General features: G+C 40.8%; 2 protein-coding genes across 6 annotated transcripts in view; one reads left to right on the top strand and one right to left on the bottom strand.

Annotated features, from left to right (window-relative positions):
* Nucleotides 1-1,893: 1,893 nt before the first annotated feature.
* Nucleotides 1,894-19,917, bottom strand: IKBIP (IKBKB interacting protein). Of its 2 annotated transcripts, none has more exons than XM_061639507.1 (4): nucleotides 19,421-19,917; nucleotides 18,956-19,149; nucleotides 14,778-14,895; nucleotides 1,894-3,686 (listed from the first exon to the last, which is right to left on the bottom strand). In XM_061639507.1, the coding sequence occupies exons 2-4, from the start codon at nucleotides 19,123-19,125 to the stop codon at nucleotides 2,868-2,870; spliced, it is 1,107 nt and encodes a 368-aa protein (XP_061495491.1). In that variant the 5' UTR covers nucleotides 19,126-19,149; nucleotides 19,421-19,917; the 3' UTR covers nucleotides 1,894-2,867. The 2 variants fall into 2 exon arrangements, with proteins under 2 accessions (XP_061495491.1, XP_061495492.1); XM_061639508.1 differs by lacking the exon at nucleotides 19,421-19,917 and adding an exon at nucleotides 19,329-19,414.
* APAF1 (apoptotic peptidase activating factor 1) overlaps nucleotides 19,520-21,441 on the top strand; it is a 102,915-nt gene continuing 100,993 nt past the window's right edge. For 2 of the 4 annotated variants that reach the window (XM_061639502.1, XM_061639506.1), the window contains exon 1: nucleotides 19,520-20,016. The gene's annotated coding sequence lies outside the window, so the exon portion shown is untranslated. The remainder of the gene's footprint in view (nucleotides 20,017-21,441) is intronic. The other 2 variants (XM_061639505.1, XM_061639504.1) reach the window with 2 other exon arrangements.

The following is a 21,441-nucleotide window of genomic DNA, read 5'->3' as shown; positions in this document are numbered from 1 at the left end:
AAAATTGCATTTGAATTTCATTACACCAGTCTTCTTGAAACATTAATTCACAGTGCAGTAGCTATATATTATTTTGGGGCTTTTTCCGTAAACAAGCTTTCAAGGGTGAATTATAATCTCAGTTTCTCAATCACATATTGAACAGGATACGGTATTGTAGTCGGTCTCACGAACAGAAATATTGGAGTGTGGAGGCATATTTAGTTTTTCAGGGGAATCTATTTCTTTTGATACTTCTCAACAGACAGCTTTCCCCCATTACACTGTTGTGATAAAAATAAATTGAAGTCCTTGGAGGTTTCTCTCTACTAGGCAAGAAGCGAAAGGAGCAGAAAATGTACGGTATGTAGGACTCTTAATGTGATTTCATCTTGCCAAACTATCCACTCCAGAGTTTTTTATTTAGATGTGAATTTTATAGTATGTATATTTAATGCTTGCATAATATTTAATGCTTGCCCCTTAAAGCATCTTAGTTCCAATGTTGCCACATAAAAATGTTATTTAAAACATTACTAAAATTGCTATTGAATCTCGCATAAATACAATTGGTCACTGCTTGCTAATCTGAAAATTAACAGTAAAATCAGAATCTGAATATTGGATACTTCACTCATCTAGTTGAACAAATGAATAGAAAAATTTGGCACAGAAATATTTTTATTCCATCAGCTGGGCAGTACTTTCTCTGAAGTCACTGGCTACATAACCCCCATTGCCTTTCAATTTAAAGCTTTCCACATGATTTCTACTTCTTGCATTTTGCTGTTTTGAGAGTTTGGGATATTGTTAATCTGAAGAAAACGGGTTCAAAAATACAGGAAAACATCCACAACAAAGTCACATTTGTAAAAGTTTTGTGCATAGTGAATTTTGGTGCACATAACACACTTTGCACTAAGTTCTTCGAAACTGAGCAGCATTGGTTGATACAGCACAATCCTATGCATATTTACTCAGAAGTAAGTTCCATTGTGTATAATACAAATTGCTCCTTATTAATTCTCATTTTAGCTTTTATCAGAGCTTGCTTATGGATGAAATTGTTTACAAAGCCGAGAATTTTAGCCCATATACAGTGTATCATAGATGAAAGCCTTTCTTATTTAATCTATCATGTACTATAAAAACCAGTTATGTGAGAAGCACTAGAGAATGGAAAGAGATTTGAAAATTAAGGAGAGGAAGTAGAATAAAAATATTACCTATTTAACAGTTTGTTTTAAAATCACAACTGCGTGCATTTTCTGATAAAATACACTTTGTTGGATGGCACTTTTCTAGCAAAATGGCAAACAAATTGGTATATACAAAATTAGTATACTTGTATAGGTTCTTTTGGCATCCAGAAAAAAAATCAGTTACTGTCCAAAGCAAACACAAATTCCTGCATTGAGCAGGGGGTTGGACTTGATGGCCTTATAGGCCCCTTCCAACTCTACGATTCTATGAATAACTGCTGGTTTTTTAGTAGCTATGTTCAAAAGAAAGTTGTTTCCATTCCAGCAATGAGACCCTATCTTACTCATAGTCTCATTCTAAATTACTGGGGGGCTTATCCTTATTCTGATTTACCTTATTCTGTGCAGGATAGACAATTAGTGAGATGTGAACACCTTGCATATCAGTTCATTTGCCTGCAACTATATTGCATTTCCCTCCATATATTATCAATTAAAGATCTCCTTTTTCTGCGTGTAGTTCTCAAAGCCCTTATTCATCAAGATACTCTTACAATTGGATTTCTACCAAGCTATCCCTGTATCAGTAACTGCTTTCTCAGAGCATGATTCTTAAAACTTTCTAATAGTCAACCCTGCCTAGGCATTTAAAGCCAGTATTTAAGCTAAAAGGAACACAAGTATATTAGCTTGAATAATACACCTCAACATATTAACATGTATTATTTATTTATTTAATTTAATTTATATACCGCCCTAAGCCCGAAGGCTCTCTGGGCGGTGTACATAAAAGATAAAACAAGCACAGTGTATAAGTACAATAAATACAATAAATCAAGAACCAAAAACAAACAATAAAAGAACCAAACAACGTCTAAAATACAAGATAATAGTGAAATACTGTTAAAATACACTTTAAAATGCCTGGGAGTATAAAAAGGTTTTCACCTGGCGCCGAAAAGATAGTAGCATCGGCGCCAGGCGCACCTCATCGAGGACACTGTTCCACAGTTCGGGGGCCACCACTGAAAAGGCCCTAGTTCTAGTCACCACCCTCCGAGCGTCTCGATGGGATGGCACTCGGAGGAGGGCCTTAAATGTTGAGCGCAGTGTATGGGTAGGTTCATATTGGGAGAGGCGTTCCACCAGGTATTGCGGTCCCATGCCGTGTAGGGCTTTATAGGTCAAAACCAGCACTTTGAATCTAGCCCGGAAACAAATACGAAGCCAGTGCAGACGGGCCAGAACAGGTGTTATATGAGCGGACCTTCTGGTCCGCATCAGCAATCTGGCCGCTGCATTCTGGACTAGCTGTAGTTTCTGAACAGTCTTCAAGGGCAGTCCAACGTAGAGTATTACGTTTTCCCAAAATATTATTTTAAGGGGAGAGTACAACAAATTTGCCAATTCATATTCTAATTTTCTATTATATATAACATTTTCAGAATAAGATTTAAATACACAACTGAATATTAAAAACCCCTTAATAGCATTTTTGTCCAATTTATTTAAACCAACAAGCCTACAAAAACACATAGGAATGTAAGCAATATTTTCACTGTCTTTTAAAAAAAAGTCATAGTTTTCCTTATGCACATGAGTCCAATGAAAGTGAAACCTCATTTATTTCAGTGAGAATGCTACTCAAGCTGTATAATATACCAATATTGTTCAGGGTGAATAGGTTCACTCGTAATTCACACTATGGTGGTTTTCTGTATGTTCTTCTGCTTCCGTTGCAAATTCTGCAAAGTCATTAACTTTTCCCTTTAAAACAAGCATTTCATTCTGCAGTTTTAACAGGCTGTTCTCATACTGCATGCTTTCAAGTGTTTTTTGTATATCCATGATCTCAGATACAGTTTTCAGTACCTCATCTTCCACACGGAACACCTTTATAGTCATGTCTTCCATTTTCTTCTCTACAGCAGTCAGATCCCTTGATACTCTAATAACGGAGTGAATGGCATTCTCTATGGCTGGTAAACGGGTTTTGCATTCTTCCAGTTTGGGTTCATATTCTGCAAGCTTCTGGCTCAGATCATTATTTCTATCTAACAGACTGTTCTGCTGTTCTTCTAATTTTCCAGCTGCCTTGGTATCAGACTGCAGTTGCTGTTCAACTTTAGCCAGTTCATCTTCCTCTTGCCTATTTAATGTTTTGAGGTTTCTCATAGTACTGTCTTCAAGGTCTTTCAATCTTTCAGAAACGGATTTTAGTTTTTGATCTGCAGCATTAATTTGAGAGGTAACTTCACTACGTAAAAGCTTGGCTTCTGATTTTAAACTGCTAGTATTGGTACCCATTTCAGCTTGGCTCTTTTCCCAGGACTCTATTATATTTTGGAATTTTGCATCAGTGGTCTGCATCTTTTTAGAGAGTGCCTGCTCACTGTTTTGAATGTCATGTATGGTGTTACGGAGGTAGGATACTTCTTGCTCAAACCTGGTCACCATGGAGACAGATAAAGAGGCTTCCTGCAGGATATCCGAAGAAGATTCAAACTGCATTTGTAACACAAAACAATGTCCATCTTCACTTAATACAGGTTTGACCCTTGTTTAGGTTTTTGTAGAGCTACAAATCATTTTCACTTCAGAAATATATTCTATATACTATTTATCATTATTTTATTAAAGGTATATCCCACCCTTCCTTCCAAAAGGAAGCCAGATAAGCAATACTATGGCTTTTAAGTATTTCAAAACATTTATCTTCTGTCCATATGGTTATGACAAGAGAACTAACAATCAGTTTCATTCACTGTAATCTGCTTCTAGGTATACTTTCAAAAGTATACAGAGCTTTATTTCTAAACAAATATAGAAAAAAACAAAACTGAACAAATTCAATTTTAGAATACTGACAAATTCTACAGAAGTGTTGGTTGGTTTGAGTTGGTCAAATGCCATAATGTGCTACAATATGTTGCCATATAGTCAAGTCAGCTACTATGACAGTTTAATGAATTTATCCAACTTTGCAGGTAGTTTAGAGGCATATAGTGATGGTCAAAAATGGTTGTTGCCCATTCTGAATTAACTTTTTCTATATAGCAGCCAGAATCCAAGACCAAGTCCTCCAAATGTAGAATTTGGCAATATTCTTGTTCTAAAGTCTAGGAAAGTATGCTTGGTGTCTACATATAGGTTTTTTTGGATGGGGAATTTAAATTTTAAGTTCTCCATCACTACCAAATCATCTAAGATGGCTTCCATAATCTAAAATGGCCACCATAGTGATCTACAAACTTGCAGAACAAAAATGTTACCATTCATCTAAGTTTGAAAATGAGAAATGAAGAGAGGTCTGTGGTAATGATATATTCTTGTTATGGGTATGGTAATTCAAGAGGTCCTCCACACACACAGAGTCACATACACACACCACTTCCTAATCTGGGGCTTAAAACATTCAAAGATCTCACAACAATAATTAAAGTCAATGCAAAAGATAGACTCTTTCCACTGAAACAAGATGGTGCACTCTTTGCTAGAATAGCTAGAATTTGCTAGAATGGCTTTTTGGGGGCAGGTACAAAAATTGATATGAAGTCTGTTTTTTCATACAAATTGGGATCCCTAACCTGGTCTCTAAGTGATGCATTTTCTCATCCCAGGAAGACAAACAAGCCGTAACTCCTCAACTATCTCAATGTCCAGGCTGAAGACAAGTATAGTAGTGTCCTGCTTCTCAGAGGCCTGTGTGATGCGTCCTTCCCTGGCTCTCCCTGTCAGGTTCCTACCTGCTCGTGGTTACTGCCTGTCTCTAGGCACCACCAGGGACTCCACCAGTCCGGACCGCACTCTCTTATGGTTTACCTATCCGCTCTAGCACAGATCTCAACAGATCCCCCTGCTAGGCAACCACCAGTAACGTCCCAATACGAGTATTCCCAGAGACTCTGAATACTGGTATTGTTATTCTCTTCAGCGCTGCCACCATTTGTTACAGTTCCCCTTCAGCCTTGGTCATTACCTTCCCTTCCCTTCTGGTCTGTGAAACCCCAGCCAAGGATCAGGCCTTTGGTAAACCAAATTAAGTATTTATTAAAGATAACAAAGCTAACAAGATTAACAAGATTTCTTCTTAAGGCACATAAGCATATGGTTTTACTCAATACTAATCCGAACTCCACCTCCCTCCTTCTTCACTCTCTCCTGACAAACAACTCTCTCAAACCCCACCAAGCAATCCACTCTTTCTCTTCTTCCCCCAGATTCTACTCTCACTCTTCCTTTTATACGTTCAGCCATTTTAAACACTCAGCCAATCATCTCGCATTCTATTGCCCATTCACTCCTCCTCCTCTTTCACTCCACTTACCATGTATCTTCTAAAACAACAACACTTACCACATATACATTAATATAGGAACATCACATTTCCCCCCCCCCTTAAACAACAACAGAGTATTATTCCTGTTCCAGGATTTATACGTCGCGTTAACAAATAAAAGTCTCTATGGGGAAAATGTCTTTCTTTGTTCCTCTGTCTGGTCACGTCACTGCAGTCCCAGCCACTTGCCTGGAAAGTCCATCGGCCAGTACATTGTCCTTGCCTTTGATGAACTGGAAGTCCACTTGATAGTCCTGTAGGGCCCAGGACCACCTCTGCAGCATAGTGTTATGGTTTTTCATAGTCTGCAACCATAACAAGGCCCAATGATCCGTGGTCACTGTGAATCTTCGTCCCCACACGTATGGGCGCAACTTGTTCAGTCCCCACACGACCGCTAGGCACTCCTTCTGGACCGACGAATAGTTTTTCTCCCTCGGCGTCAGCTTGCGACTCAGGTACGCCACTGGATGTCTGGTGCCTTCTCTCTCCTGTAGCAAGATGACTCCCAGCGCCAGGTCCGATGCATCTGTAGCCACGATGAATGGTTTCTCATAGTCTGGTGCTATTAATATGGGTCCTTGGCACAAGGCTTGCTTCAGTAGATCAAAAGCCTTCTGACATTCATCCGTCCATACCACACGCTCAGAACACTTCTTCTTTGTTAATTCATGCAAGGGGGTTGCTATTTCCCCAAAATTTCTCACAAACTTCCTATGAAATCCAGCCACACCCAGAAATGCCCTTACTTGTTTTTTGGTTAAGGGGATCGGCCACACTTGTATTGCCTCCACCTTGCTCCATAAGGGGGTGATTTTCCCACTCCCCACCTTATGTCCTAAATAGATTACTTCTTTTAGTCCAGACTGGCATTTCTTAGCTTTTATTGTGAGGCCTGCTTTTCTTAAGGCCTCCAATACTGTTGTCAGGTGTTGGACATGCTCAGGCACCGACTTGCTAAAAATGGCCACGTCATCGATATAGGCCACTGCAAAATCTGACATGCCTCGCAACACAGTATTGATTAGCCTCTGAAATGAACTTGGTGAGTTCCTTAGTCCCATGGGTAAGGTCGCAAACTCATATAACCCATCTGGTGTACTGAAGGCAGTTTTGGCTCTGGATTGCTCGTCTAGTTCCATTTGCCAAAATCCTTTACAGAGATCTAGTGTAGAGATAATGGTTGCTGCCCCCAATAACTCTAACATTGCGTCTACCCTAGGCATAGGATACGCATCTGGGACAGTAATTTTATTGATTAGCCGATAATCAATGCAAAACCTTGTCGTTCCATCTTTTTTCGAAACCAGGACAATACTTGAGGCCCAGGGACTGATGGATTCCCTGATCACTCCTAATTCCAGCATATCTTCCACCTCCTTTTTGATCTCATTCAAAACTTTCCCATTCACACGGTACGGAACAGATCTGATTGGGGCATGATCTCCAGTATCAATGGAATGTATAACTATACTGGTTCGGCCAGGTTTGTTGCTAAAGAGATTCCTATAGGTTTTCAAAACTCTCAGAATCTCCTCTTTTACTTCCTCCTTCACCTCCTCTGACCATTCCACTTGATCTACCCCTCCTTTGTCTTTGCTTTCCTGTACCAAATCTGGAAGTTCAGGCCCACTTCCCTCAGGGAATAAGGTAATTTGCAACACCTTTGCATCCCTGGTATGGTAAGGCTTTAACATATTTACATGAACCACTTTGCTTTTGTTTAATTGGTCTGTGGTGATTACATATGTCACTGTGTCAAGCCTTTCTCTGATGGTATATGGTCCTTCCCAGTTAGCCTGTAATTTGTCATGTTTCCTGGGTATGAACGCCATAACCATATCTCCCACATCATACACACGTTCTCTGGCTGTTCTGTCATACCAGTAACTTTGCTTCTCCTGTGCATGACTCAAATTCTCTTTCACTACTTCCATCATTGATGTTAATTTATTGCGGAATTCCAATACAAAATCTACTACAGAAGTTTTGTACTCTCCCAGAGTTCCTTCCCATGAATTTTTTAATAGTTCCAAAGGTCCCCTCACTTTTCTAGTGAACATGAGTTCAAAGGGTGAGAAGCCTGTTGACTCCTGAGGGACTTCTCTATACGCAAATAAGAAGCATCCCAAACGTTCATCCGAGTCTTGTGGGTGATCTTGAACATAGCTTCTGATCATGCCCTTCAAAACGCCATTGAATCTCTCTGTTAACCCATTAGTGGCGGGATGGTAAGTAGTGGTCTTTAGATGTTTTAGACCACAACATTTCCACATACATTGCATCACTTCTCCCATGAATACACTGCCTTGATCTGTCAGCACTTCATGAGGGAAACCCAGCCTCATAAAGATTTTTAATAAAGCCTCTGCCACTACAGGGGCTTCTACAGATCTCAGTGCTTCTGCGTCTGGGTACCTGGTGGCAAAATCCACCACCACCACTAGATATTTCTTGCCATGCCTTCTGGGTTTGGAAAAAGGGCCCACCAAATCTATTCCCACTCTATAAAAGGGTTGTCCAATTATAGGAAGGGGCTTTAAAGGTGCCTTGGTCTTTACTCCACTCTTTCCCACCTTTTGGCATATTCCACAAGATAGACAATGTTGTTTTACATCCTTGGAGATATTTGGCTAATAATAATGTGCAGCCAATCTCCTCTTGGTCTTTTTTATTCCCAGATGTCCTGCACATGGGACATCGTGGGCTACCTCTAGCAATCTGGTTCTGTATTTGCTAGGTACTATCAATTGCTTCACTGGTTCACATTCATCCTTTCTCTCAGCAGGCATCCACAGTCTATATAAAATCCCATTCTCCCACACAACTTGATTCCTCAGTTTGTCAGTGAAAGGAATCTGTTGGGTCAGGGCTTGCTCTTTTATTTGATCCAAACTGGTATCCTTATTCAGTTTTTCTCTGAAGGGCTCTGTCTCTTCTCCAGAGACCAGGTGATACAATTTGTCTCCTTCAGCAGGCCTGCTTGTGGTTGCTATGGTGACCTGAGGCTGGCAAACAGATTCCTCTCTGTTTCTTTCCTCCCCCAACATGGCTTCTTTTTCTCTGCCAAGTTGCTGTCTGGTCACTACATATATTTTCCCCTGTGCCCCCATAACATCTCTTCCCAGTATTACTGGTTCTTGTTGCTGGGCATTAATACCAACTTTATATTGGCCCTTTCGGCCTCTCCATTCCATTTTCACTAGGGCCACAGGCAAACTCTCTGGTTGACCCCTCACTCCTTGGATATTCACCATTTCCTGAGGTAATATTTGTTCAGATTTTATTAAATCTGGCCTCAGTAACGTCTGAGCGGCACCAGTGTCAAGCAATGCCCAATAATTTGCCCCTTGTACACTCACTTCCTCTCTCAGACTTGAATCAAGGTCTGTTACTTCTGTCCAGTTTATCTGGCAAAACTGAACCTTTTTCGCTGTTTCTAAAGCCTTGGGCTCTGTTTTCACTGCCCTTGTCTGAGCAGGATTACTAATGGGGTTGGCAACCTCACATTGAAAACGTAGGTGCCCCGGTCTACCACATTTGTAGCATAATTTCTCCTCTGTTTTAGGGTACACAGATCCACTCTGGGGTGTCCTGTGCCCTTCAGATTTTAATGGAGGACTCACTCACTGTGGTACCACATCCCTTCTGCCAGCACTATATGGTCTGGGTTTAAACTCTCTTGATGTTTTCCCCACCCAGCCAGTTCTATTGGAGGCAAAGTGATCTGCCATCTTGGCGGCCTCCTGCACAGATGTAGGGGAACGGTCTTTGACCAGGAGCCTTATTTCTGGTGGTAACTGATGGTATAATTGATCCAGTATCATGAGGCTTTTCACCTCTTCCACTGACTGAGCTTTGGCACTACTCATCCACTTTCCAAATATATCCATCAATTTTGCTCCCAGTTCCACAAAAGACCTCCCTGCTTGGATCTGACAGTTTCTGAAAAGCTTTCTAAAGTAGTCAGGTCCCAGTCTGAACCTTTTGTATACTGCCTCTTTAAACTCAGCATAGGTGACGGGCTTGTCTGAGGGGAAATATTGGTATACCTCAGCCAATTCCCCTTTAATCAGATTTGATACATACTGCATGTATTTATCTTCAGGTAGCCCCCACAACTGAGCTGCTTTTTCAAAGGTGCTGAGGTAAATTTGAGGATCTTGACCAGGCTCATAGACAGCAAAGTCCTTTGGAGTAATTTTTATTTTTGCTCCATCTCTGTCTTTCCTTGTCTCATCAGAATGAAACTTCTCTTTCAAATTTTAACTTTTCTGCCTGTAATTCCGCATCCACTCTCATTCTCTCAAATTCCAACTCCCTCTGTTTTTCCTTCTCTGCACCTTCCATCCTCAATCTCTCAGCTTCCAACTCCTTCTGCTTGTCTTTTTCCTCAGCTTCCATCCTCAATCTCTCAGCTTCCATCTTCAATCTCTCAGCTTCCAACTCCCTCTGCTTGTCTTTTTCCTCTGCCTCCCATCTTAACTTCTCTCTCAAGTATTCTATATAAGCGGGATTGCTTAAATATCCTTCTGGGGTCTCTTCCCTGACAGGTTGTTTTTGCTGGGCAGTTGCAAATCCTATAAGTGCTACCCTCAATTCATCTACCCCTTTACCCTCGTGAGGTAAATTGAATGTTATGCACTTCTCCACCAGCTCCTCTCTTTTCATTTTTATGTATTCAGCCATGGTCACTCACTCTTTGCCATACACACTTTGCCAGTCACTCTCACAAGTAATCTTGTTTTGTTATTTCTGTTTGCCACACCACTGTTAGGGATTCTCTAGTATTCGTATCTGGATTCTCTGTTGTTCGTATCCCACCGCTACTGCCACCACATGTGATGCGTCCTTCCCTGGCTCTCCCTGTCAGGTTCCTACCTGCTCGTGGTTACTGCCTGTCTCTAGGCACCACCAGGGACTCCACCAGTCCGGACCGCACTCTCTTATGGTTTACCTATCCGCTCTAGCACAGATCTCAACAGATCCCCCTGCTAGGCAACCACCAGTAACGTCCCAATACGAGTATTCCCAGAGACTCTGAATACTGGTATTGTTATTCTCTTCACCGCTGCCACCATTTGTTACAGTTCCCCTTCAGCCTTGGTCATTACCTTCCCTTCCCTTCTGGTCTGTGAAACCCCAGCCAAGGATCAGGCCTTTGGTAAACCAAATTAAGTATTTATTAAAGATAACAAAGCTAACAAGATTAACAAGATTTCTTCTTAAGGCACATAAGCATATGGTTTTACTCAATACTAATCCGAACTCCACCTCCCTCCTTCTTCACTCTCTCCTGACAAACAACTCTCTCAAACCCCACCAAGCAATCCACTCTTTCTCTTCTTCCCCCAGATTCTACTCTCACTCTTCCTTTTATACGTTCAGCCATTTTAAACACTCAGCCAATCATCTCGCATTCTACTGCCCATTCACTCCCCCTCCTCTTTCACTCCACTTACCATGTATCTTCTAAAACAACAACACTTACCATATATACATTAATATAGAAACATCACAGCCTGCTTTTGGCGTTCTGCTAATATGGCACCAGCAGGGCGATCAGCTGGAGGGGGGGCTGGAGCTCCCCATGCTTCACCTGATCTCAATGGAGGAGGGGAAAATCAGCTGTAGAGTGCTACAGCTGATCTCCTCTTCTGGCGTGATCAGACTCCCGCACTCCAGCTGATCTCCTTGGGGTGATCAGACTCCCGCGCTCAAGCTGATCGCGCCAGAGGAGGGGAAGATCAGCTGTCGCATGCTACAGCTGATTTTCTCTGGTGCAATCAGGGGGTTAGGTTCCAGACCCCCGCGCTATAGCTGATCTGCTTTTTGGCGGTTTTTGTTTTTCAGCAGGGGTCTGGAACCTAACCTGCCATATGAGTGGGGCCCTACTGTACCCAGAGCTTGCCATATCAATGTTTGACGGAATGGCTATTCTGAAAAAACCATCACTTGCCCAGGGTGAGACATTTAGCTCACTGGTATTCCAAAAGGTCACATGGGTTCCAAGCAGCAGAGTGGATGTGGTATTCAATGTATACAACATGTCTTCCATTAAAGACACTGAGAGGAACCACAGTTCAGAGAAAGCTGCACCATTAAAGATAATTTACAGCAGCATTATGGGGTTGTACAAAACCAAAGGATGGCCAGTTCATTTGAGAATAGCAAACAACTTGTCAAGTTTCTTGTCAATGAATGAAAAAAGACACAGAGAGGTGTTGGGTGATCATTATATGCAAATTGGTGATGTGTGTTGGTGATTTTGTAAAGAAGGAGCCACTCATATTCCAGAACTTGTGTACATGAAGAAGCTGATACCAAGATAACAGTACATGTCACCCATGCAACACAAAGTACGTCTTGCACAGTGATGACGCATCACAGTAATTTTACTCTGCCAATACCATTCAATAAACAAGTGGTTATGCCTACTCCAGAAAGCAGTCAAAAGCTCGCACTTTGAGTTATGATCTTGTGATGCAAAACATTCAACATCTGCTTCCTGATAGTATCCCTCTGCATGATTTCTTAACAGTGCTTCCTGGTATGCATACTTTGGATGTGATTCAGTTTCTGCATTTTGTGGTAAAGGAAAACTGGGTATTCTAAAATTGTTGCTGCAATCACCATAAGATGTCAAAGCATGCATGCCACTAGGCTCATCTTGATATGCAGAAGAAGAAACATTTCCAACAATAGAATCACTGATGTGCAAACTGTACGGCAAGAAGATGTGTGATATTAAACTATTACAATATGAATTACTTTGTGGAAAGAGTGGTGATATTCAGCCAGAAGCTATGCCTCCAGGTCGTTTGTCCTTGCGTCTTCATATTCAATGAACAAACTGTTGGTGTTTGTTCTGGCAGACATACACTGGCGTACCCAACCATAGTCACTCCCTTGCTTTGCACCTTGCCAAGAATAGCGCAACGCACGTGTAGAAATACAGACTTTTATCAGAATAACATAAAGCAGTTCCAGCATCGAATACACAAGTTACACAGTCCGTCTTTCTCCTCTTTACTTCCCCACACACACAAAAACACATCCTTTTCTTTTCCTGTCTTTATAGCCCATCATGGTCATTTAGTCATTAGGTGATTTAGGGTCTGCACCTGTATCGCCTGAGGGTTTTGATTTACTCTTTACTGTCAGTTAACCCTTTCATGGCTGGTTTACCTTCTTTGTGAAATGTACATGCTAACACAAACTACCAGGCTGCAATTTGGAGACATGCTGTAATTTCAAATCCTGAAATACTCTCTCCTAATGGGCATGGTTGGATTATCACTGATAGCTACCTGAAAATCAAACGGCTCGGCAGCAAAGTTGCATTGGAAAAGATTTTAGAGTTTTGGGCATGTAAATGTGGGAAGTCTTGTGTCATCGAAAAGTGTTGCTGTTTAACAGCAGGACTGAAGTGCACTGATGTGTGCAAGATAAAGTGCAACAATATGGAAGAAGGAAATGATGAGACAGCAAGAAATACATTTAACGGACATGATACCAATGGAATCTTTCAAAATTATTTTTGTTCTAACTAATTTTTTTCTTGGAAAGGTATATGTATTGTATTTTTTATGTGATCTCATAACTTTCTCAGCATTATGGAGGAGGAGCAGGTGTGGTTCCCATAGCTTTGTATATATTTTGGTGGTGGCCATTTTGTATTATGGAACCCATCTTAGATGATTTGGGAGTGATGGAGAACTCAACATTTAAATTCCCCATCCAACAAAACCTATACACAGACACCAAGCACACTTTTCTAAACTTTAGAACAAAAATATTGCCAAATTCTACATTCGGAGGACACAGTCTTGGATTCTGACTGCCATTTAGAAAAAGCTAACAATTCAGAGTGGGCAACAACCATTTTTGACCGTATGCCTCTAAACTACCTGTAAAGTTGTCTTATTTCTGAAAGACGATAAATTCAGTCCTAGCTAATAGTGAGAAATGAATTAAAGTATATTATGAGATAGCCAGGAGGTAGCGATTTCCTCAAAAACAGTATGCTCAGATACAGAGTTTACTTTAGTATTTCATAATTTGTTTATGTGGCAGCTTTAAAACAACCAACATTGGTTTGGCTGCATGGTAGAATTTTTGATGCTCTGCTTTGGATAGCAAGCGTTTTGGTTGCTTTCTTTTGTAAATAAATACATGTGCATACACAGCTTCAAGTCTATGGGTGACATCTGACACATAGCCCACTTGTGTAACAGATTTCCACTTGTGTAAATAGGACTTCCCTCCCCCACAGTTCACCCTCCAGAGCAGATTGGAGGGCAGAGGGGGAGAAAAGGAAGGTACTATTGCCTCTGCTGGTGCAATGTTGGGTTACACCCAATAAACAGAAATTCCAACCCTTCTGCTATCTTTGTGCAACTTGATTCTCTGCATGTTTACTTGTTAGAAAAACCCAGTGTTCAAAAAGACATGCGTCGATTTAAAGAGGTGGCTAGAATTGCAACCTTTGATTGAAATATGCAAAAAATGAAATACTATACTCTATCAGTGACTTATGTTATAAAGTTTAAAATAAGGCTGCGATTCTACACATACTTATATGGACATAAACCCCATGAACAGAGACTAAGTAAACAAGGTTGTGCAGTAAAACAGACTTTGATTCTAACAGGGGTACATCTAACCTACTTCAAGATTTGCTTAAATAAATAGTCTCATGATCACAAAACTATTCTGCACATACTAGAAATGTTTTTACATCATAGTTAGTTATACAAACTAATAAAACTTCAAAGCCCACTATCAAAATGAATTTAATTTCAAATAGCATAAATGCTTCTGGTAGGGTTAATCACGTTCATAAATCAGTTCTTCTGTTACAGATTAAATACATTCTTAATGTTCATTCAGTGTTATAGTCTGTGGCTGTTTCAAAAGGTAAGGCTTGTTTTTCTTTTGATTAAAGCAGTGGCACACAGATTTACTCCTCAGCAAGAATGTTAAGCAGCATAAATCAGCCTATAGTGCAATCCTATCTATTCTGAAGAAAGTTAATTAGTACTTAATTTCAGGGAAGTTTGATTAAAATTGCAACTGTAAGTATCTGGTTTTCAGAGAAGAAACCTACTTATTATATAGAAGACAAATGTAATTCCTAAACTTACTTGTAGCCTAAGCTTGCAAGGTACATTGAATACTAGTTAAAAAATATCCCACAGATTTTAGAGAACTTAAGAACAACCCATGGCATTAAAATGATACCCATTTTGAATTACCTTTTCAGACATTAAGTTAATCTTATTTTCCATATCTTCAAACTTTACAGCTTCCTGCTTTAATAAATGGTACTTTTCTTCTACTTCAGCCAGCTGAGCTGACTGCTGAAAAAGAAACCTGGGGAATGTAGAAAAATAAATAAAAGTTATAGAGGTACTTCCACTTTACTGAATCACTTACTTCTGGATAACTTGCAGTCCAAAAAAAATGTGGTTGATACTATATACGTGGAACACACAGACAACAAAAACAGGGAGAAGTTTAATACATCCTACTCTTACTTAGCCAGGAAAAACTAGTGCAGAAGGCCATGGTTGTTTCAGCTCCATAAGCAAAACCCGAGGGTGGGGGCTTAAACTCAAAAAATACCTCTTACAATTTATTGGTTGCTTTAAGTCCTAAATTTGGGTCTGACATTGAAAGACGTACTCCTGTATAGAGTTCTAGGCCTTCAGATACCAATTCCTGCTTACGTTTAGGCACAACTATATTGATATCATGTAACTATTTGTATAATTAAAATTAAGCATACACTCAATATGCTGATCCTAAAGATACAGAACCCCCTCAATAGTGTATCCAAACAGCAGCACCAGTGGTTTCTGCCAGTTTAAGCACACTATAAAAACATGTATTTATTACAGTATCAGACACATATTTTTGTGCCTACCTAGACACCAGTGGCTTCATTTAGATATAGTAAGGTATCCCTATGTTTCAGACCACACAGTTTTTCTATAATAAAAATATATAATATTTGTATATATTACTGATTATTATGTGGCATAAGAGTATCCACAGGACACGGTCTGAAAATCGACTGCTTTCTTCCAATTCTTCCGGTTTTCCAGAGACATCTGAAAATGATCTTGTTCGGGAGAGCCTTTGGGAGGGACTGAAGGTAGAGCCTGACACTGATTTTATGCCTTCTTCATTAAATTTTACCTTTGTAGTCCCCTTTAGTACCACTCCCTATATATATGTACATGTATGTGTGTGTGTGTGTGTGTATATATATTGTATTTTATGTATTTTAATTGTATCTTATTTATTTTAATTTATTTTAATGTTTTTGTGATTTTATTGTTTACAATTTTATTATGTATGTTTGATTTATTTTTGTAAGCCGCCCTGAGTGCCCTGTTATAGGGTAGAAGGGCGGAATAGAAATATTTTAAATAAAATAAATAAATAAATTCTCTCTTTAAAATATTGAAGAGAAGGCATATAGACCTGGAGACATACTTTGCCCCTCCTCACTGAAATCTCCTCTGCCCCAGCCTTTAATGGTATCCTTTTATTGTCAGAATGTTTTTGAACAAATGCTGAATCAGTTACATCCTGCCCTGCCTCTGCTTTACCCTCACTCTGCCATATATCTGTCACATAATACATTTTTGCAGGGATGTCATGCATAATTTGGCCACAACAACTAGAGCCATAGACACATGGTATTATGCCAGTTCATGTCCTAACTCAGTTGGGCAAGCTGAGCCATGTTTCTGGCCTAATATAGTTAACTCATCTCATACAGAACCTCATTTTGTCTATGCAGCAGCTTAAGGTGGGCAGTGAGCAGAACTTGGAAGAACTTGACATCCTTTACAAAAGTATATAACCTAAGATTACATGTACAACGTTCTAAAAGAAGGGAGAGAATAGCTTTCATCAGTGGTGTTGCACAACTGGAAACACTTCTGCTCCTACAAATGTTTAGTATCTGATTTTTGACCATTACCCCTTTCTGCTGGAGCCCCTTGTATAATGCCTGCCAATCATCAAAAGCAGATTTTCAGGGGGAACACTGGGGAAGAAGGAGACAGGAAAGTCCCATTGCATGAATGGCACTTAGGATTCAAGCCCATAAACCCTGCAAGGCATCACACATCTAATGTGAACAGCTTAACAATTCAAATATATTTTCCAATGCAGTGGTTAACTCCAACCCTGATCATACATGCTCTTTGTATAAATAATGCAATGAGGTGGCACTCATTCGTTTCTTGGGTAGCCCACTTCTGTGCATGTTTATTTCAAAGTTCAGTTTAATGGGATTTATTCCCCAATAACTCTAGGTAGGATTTCAGCCTAGCCTTAGAATCATAGAATAGTAGAGTTGGAAGGGCCCTATAAGGCCATCAAGTCCAACCCCCTGCTCAATGCAGGAATCGAAATCAAAGCATTCCTGACAGATGGCTGTCCAGCTGCCTCTTGAATGCCTCCAGTGTCAGAGAGCCCACTACCTCTCTAGATAATTGGTTCCATTGTCGTATGGCTCTAACAGTTAGGAAGTTTTTCCTGATGTTCAGTCGAAATCTGGCTTCCTGCAACTTGAGCCCATTAGTCCATGTCCTGCACTTTGGGACGATCGAGAAGAGGTCCCGGCCCTCCTCTGTGTGACAACCTTTCATGTACTTGAAGAGTGCTATCATATCTCCCCTCAGTCTTCTCTTCTCAAGGCTAAACATGCCCAGTTCTTTCAGTCTCTCCTCACAGGACTTTGTTTCCAGTCCCCTGATCATCCTTGTTGCCCTCCTCTGAACTTGTTCCAGTTTGTCTGCATCCTTCTTGAAGTGCGGAGACCAGAACTGGATGCAGTATTCCAGATGAGGCCTAAGCAGTGCTGAATAGAGGGGAACTAGTACTTCACGCGATTTGGAAGCTATACTTCTGTTAATGCAGCCTAAAATAGCATTTGCCTTTTTTGCAGCCACATCACACTGTTGGCTCATATTCAGCTTGTCATCAACAACAATTCCAAGATCCTTCTCACATGTCGTATTGCTGAGCCAAGTATCCCCCATCTTATAACTGTGGATTTGGTTTCTTTTTTCTAGGTTAAGAACTTTGCATTTATCCATGTTGAATTTCATTCTGTTGTTTTCAGCCCAATGCTCCAGCCTATCAAGGTCCATTTGAATTTTGTTTCTGTCTTCCACAGTATTAGCTATGCCCCCCAATTTTGTATCATCTGCAAATTTTATAAGCGTGTTCTGTATCTCCTCATCCAAGTCGTTAATAAAAATGTTGAAGAGCACTGGGCCCAGGACCAAGCCCTGTGGTACCCCACTCGTTACTTCCACCCAGTTTGAGAAGGAACCATTGATAAGCACTCTTTCAGTACGATTCTGGAGCCAACTGTGGATCCACCTGACCATTGTTCCATCCAGCCCACATTTAGCTAGCTTGCTAATCAGAATATCATGGGGCACTTTGTCAAAAGCTTTGCTGAAGTCGAGATATATTATGTCCACAGCATTCCCACAGTCTACCAGGGAGGTTACCCAATCAAAAAATGAGATTTGGCAGGATTTGTTCTTCATAAATCCATATTGGCTCCTAGTAATCACTGCATTGCTTTCAAGGTACTTACAGATTGACTGCTTTATAATCTGCTCCAGAGTTTTTCCAGGGACTGATGTTAGGCTGACTGGTCTGTAGTTCCCTGGTTCCTCCTTCTTCCCCTTTTTGAAGATAGGGACAACATTAGCTCTCCTCCAGTCATCTGGCACTTCACCAGTCCTTCATGATTTCGCAAAGATAATAGACAGCGGCTCTGAGAGTTCTTCAGCCAGTTCCTTCAATACTCTAGGATGCAGTTTATCGGGCCCTGGAGATTTGATCTCGTTCAAAGTGATTAGGTATTCCTTGACCATTTGTCTATCAATCTCAAGTTCCAATCCTGCCCCTTCTATTTTATGTTTCCTGGGAAGGTCATAGAGCCTTTTTTGGGAGAAGACTGAGCGAAAGAAGGAATTGAGCTCTTCTGCCTTTTCTTTGTCATCTGTTATCATTTTGCCATCTTCATTGAGTAGCTGTGCCACCATTTCTTTTCTCTGTCTTTTACTATGGACATACCTGAAGAAAGCTTTTTTGTTGCTTTTAGCATGCCTCGCTAGCCTCAGCTCATTCTCAGCTTTAGCCTTCCTGACACCATCCTGGCAATTCCTTGATTTTATAGTTGTTACTATAAAATAGTATATACCACAATTAAAGTGCAAATGCAAGGTACTCTCTCAACAAGGCATGATGCAAAATGTAACAAACTGACTTAACCTTATATACAGATCCCCTAAGCCCAAAAGCTGAATCCATCAACAAGGTCAAGAATTAAGTAATTGTTTTAGGGTTATCACTTCCCACAGGCATGTACCAGATTTCCATTAATTTTGCTTACCATGTGAGTCCTAAACAAGCTATAAGGGATAGTATACTTGAGGCTGTTCGAGGGTCCATCCAGATAGCTGTTTCACCACCAGTAGTCCCGAAAGCTGACTGTTTCTTTGCTTGATCTTCATTTGATTTGGCTGAAAGGTTGGCTTTCCTTCTTTGCTTAACTTCAGACATATTTCCAATGTCTCTACACAATTCCTGCACAAATCAAGCAGAAGAAAAAAACCCTCTTTATTGCCAAATCCTCTCTTAAGATATTGACAAGCCGTGCACCCCCATCCTATGCACATTTACTGAAGTAAATTCCATTTTATTCAATGGAATTTAACCCTTACAGCTGACTCGTAAGCATGTCTACTCAGTAGTCCAGAACTTACCTTCTAGTAACGGTACTTGAGACTGCACCCTTTAGACTCAAAATTCCTTTTTCCAAACCTCCTCCTCACTCCCGTTTAGTATCCAACATTACCTTTAGATGAGAAAAGGGGCGGGGCGCGAGTTCCACCTCCAAATTTTACTTCAGCCCCGGGGCTACCCGCACATCCGTTCGCTCTTGGCTTGGCTTGGGCGCATGGCGGCGCCACGTCGCGTCAGACCGCACGCTCGACGCCAACACTGACCTACGACCCCACCTTTCTTCGCGTGCCCTCCCATGCGGCCGCCAGCGTGGGGTTAACAAAGTAATAATAATAATAAAACTGACGGGAGAGGCGCGCAAGGGCGCGCTTTCTTTCTTGTCTCTTCTGTGGCGGGCGCTGAACCAAGAAACGATGAGAGAGAGGGCGCGCGCGCGCAGTTCGGGGGCGCGCCTCTCTGGCTTTGTTCGTTCGGGGCTGCTAGAGAGGAGGTTTGCCCTCACTCTGTTGAAGTAGCGCTTCTCCTCAGAGACTTGGGTGGAGACTCGTTCTTCTCGCTTGCCCCGCCCCGTTAACGCTTCGCTTTGACCCGGGAAGGAGGAAGTGGGCTCTAGTTCCTTAGTGCTCTTCCCGGGCTGAGAGCAGACTTTGTGGGAGCTGCTGCGCCCCTTGCTCTGTACGAACACACACAATGTTGTTTGTTCCTCAGGTAACCCTTCTAGCAGCCGCGAAAGGGACAGAGGGCACACAGTCTTATGAGAAGAAAATAAAATGAACTAAAGGGAGTTGTGGTAGCTAGGTGGGGAGAGTGCAGGAGGGTAGGGTGGGCGACGGCGCGAGCCTGTTTAGGTTGGGCCCCAAGGAGGGAGGGAGAGTCGCACGTATGAGGGGCACATTTAGAGGGAGGCAGGTCAGCATCGTTACCGACGTACCTGGGGGGGGAATGGGCGCTTACATTTTGATAAAGCTCGCCTGTATTTCGTCTATCGACTTCTCAAAGTCTGCTTCCGTATTTCTAGAAAGCAAGCGACGGTTTGGGATAGGCTTGGTCAGTAAGAAGTAGCTGAGAAATAAGTATCACTGGGGTGATTGCACATGAAGGTTGTCAGTCGCTAGACTCTGATGGTAATCTGTTATCTGAAGACTTGGCCCACTGGCGCCAAGCTCGACATGTTTGACAACGCAGTCCCGGTAGCAATAAATTCGAATGGATCATGTCAAATCTAGGGTTGTGTTGTCTTTTGTATGTAGTTACTAGAGCCTTTTGTTCAAAATAATTCTGCTGACGAGCTGATAAATATCTAAGATCGTACGTAGTTTCCATGCCTTCCTGCTAGGTGGCAGTTTGTCCCTTTTTATCTCTGGGACAGAATGGCTCTAGCTGAAGTCTTAAAACTTAAAATCCTTCTGCATATCGTAAGCATGGTTGTTGTTGTTTGTGTATATTCAGCTAAATAGACAAGATAACTGATAGTGTATATTTTAAAGACCACCTTGTGTATTTGGAATGTATGTTGTGTTGCTGGCAGCTTTTTAGTAAATGCTGTATTCTACACTAATAAAGCACACGTAAAGATGTGTACAGTACAGGCTCTGGTGTGTTTTTAAATTTGATTCCCATTTTATTGTTCTATCTTACTGTTAATACACTACAGAAATTTGTATTGAATGGTCTGCAATAGGCTAGAAGTGACTTCTACTTTAAAAGTTCTATTGTCATCTGTGTTTTCATTATCATTCATTGTATATTTGTTTTTAATAGAGTTGTGGATTTTAGCTGTGTTTTATCTACAATTTTATTTGTACGCGGCTTGGAGAGCACTTTGATAGAGTGGTTTATAATATTCTGAAGAAATCTGTAGGCTGTTGTATTTATTATTTTAATGTATTTATATACTGCTTAATATTTCAAAAGTCTCTAAGTGGTGTACAGACTTAAAAGCAAACAAATATATTGTTAAAACAAAAACACAATCAAAAACCTGTAAAACAGCAATATAATATACATAATAATGAATGAAACATAAATTCAAAAGATTGTGTAAGCATTACCTTTTTAATGTCAAATGACCACAGGCTTTACTACAGGTATATAGGTTTTATAAGTAAGGTATATTTTTACAAGTTTATAAAA

This window comes from Rhineura floridana, chromosome 8 (assembly GCF_030035675.1).
Source record: "Rhineura floridana isolate rRhiFlo1 chromosome 8, rRhiFlo1.hap2, whole genome shotgun sequence".
In the NCBI taxonomy this organism is placed as follows: Eukaryota; Metazoa; Chordata; class Lepidosauria; order Squamata; family Rhineuridae; genus Rhineura; species Rhineura floridana.
The sequence above is the reverse complement of the archived record's forward strand: the minus strand, read 5'-3'. Positions and strand labels throughout refer to the sequence as shown.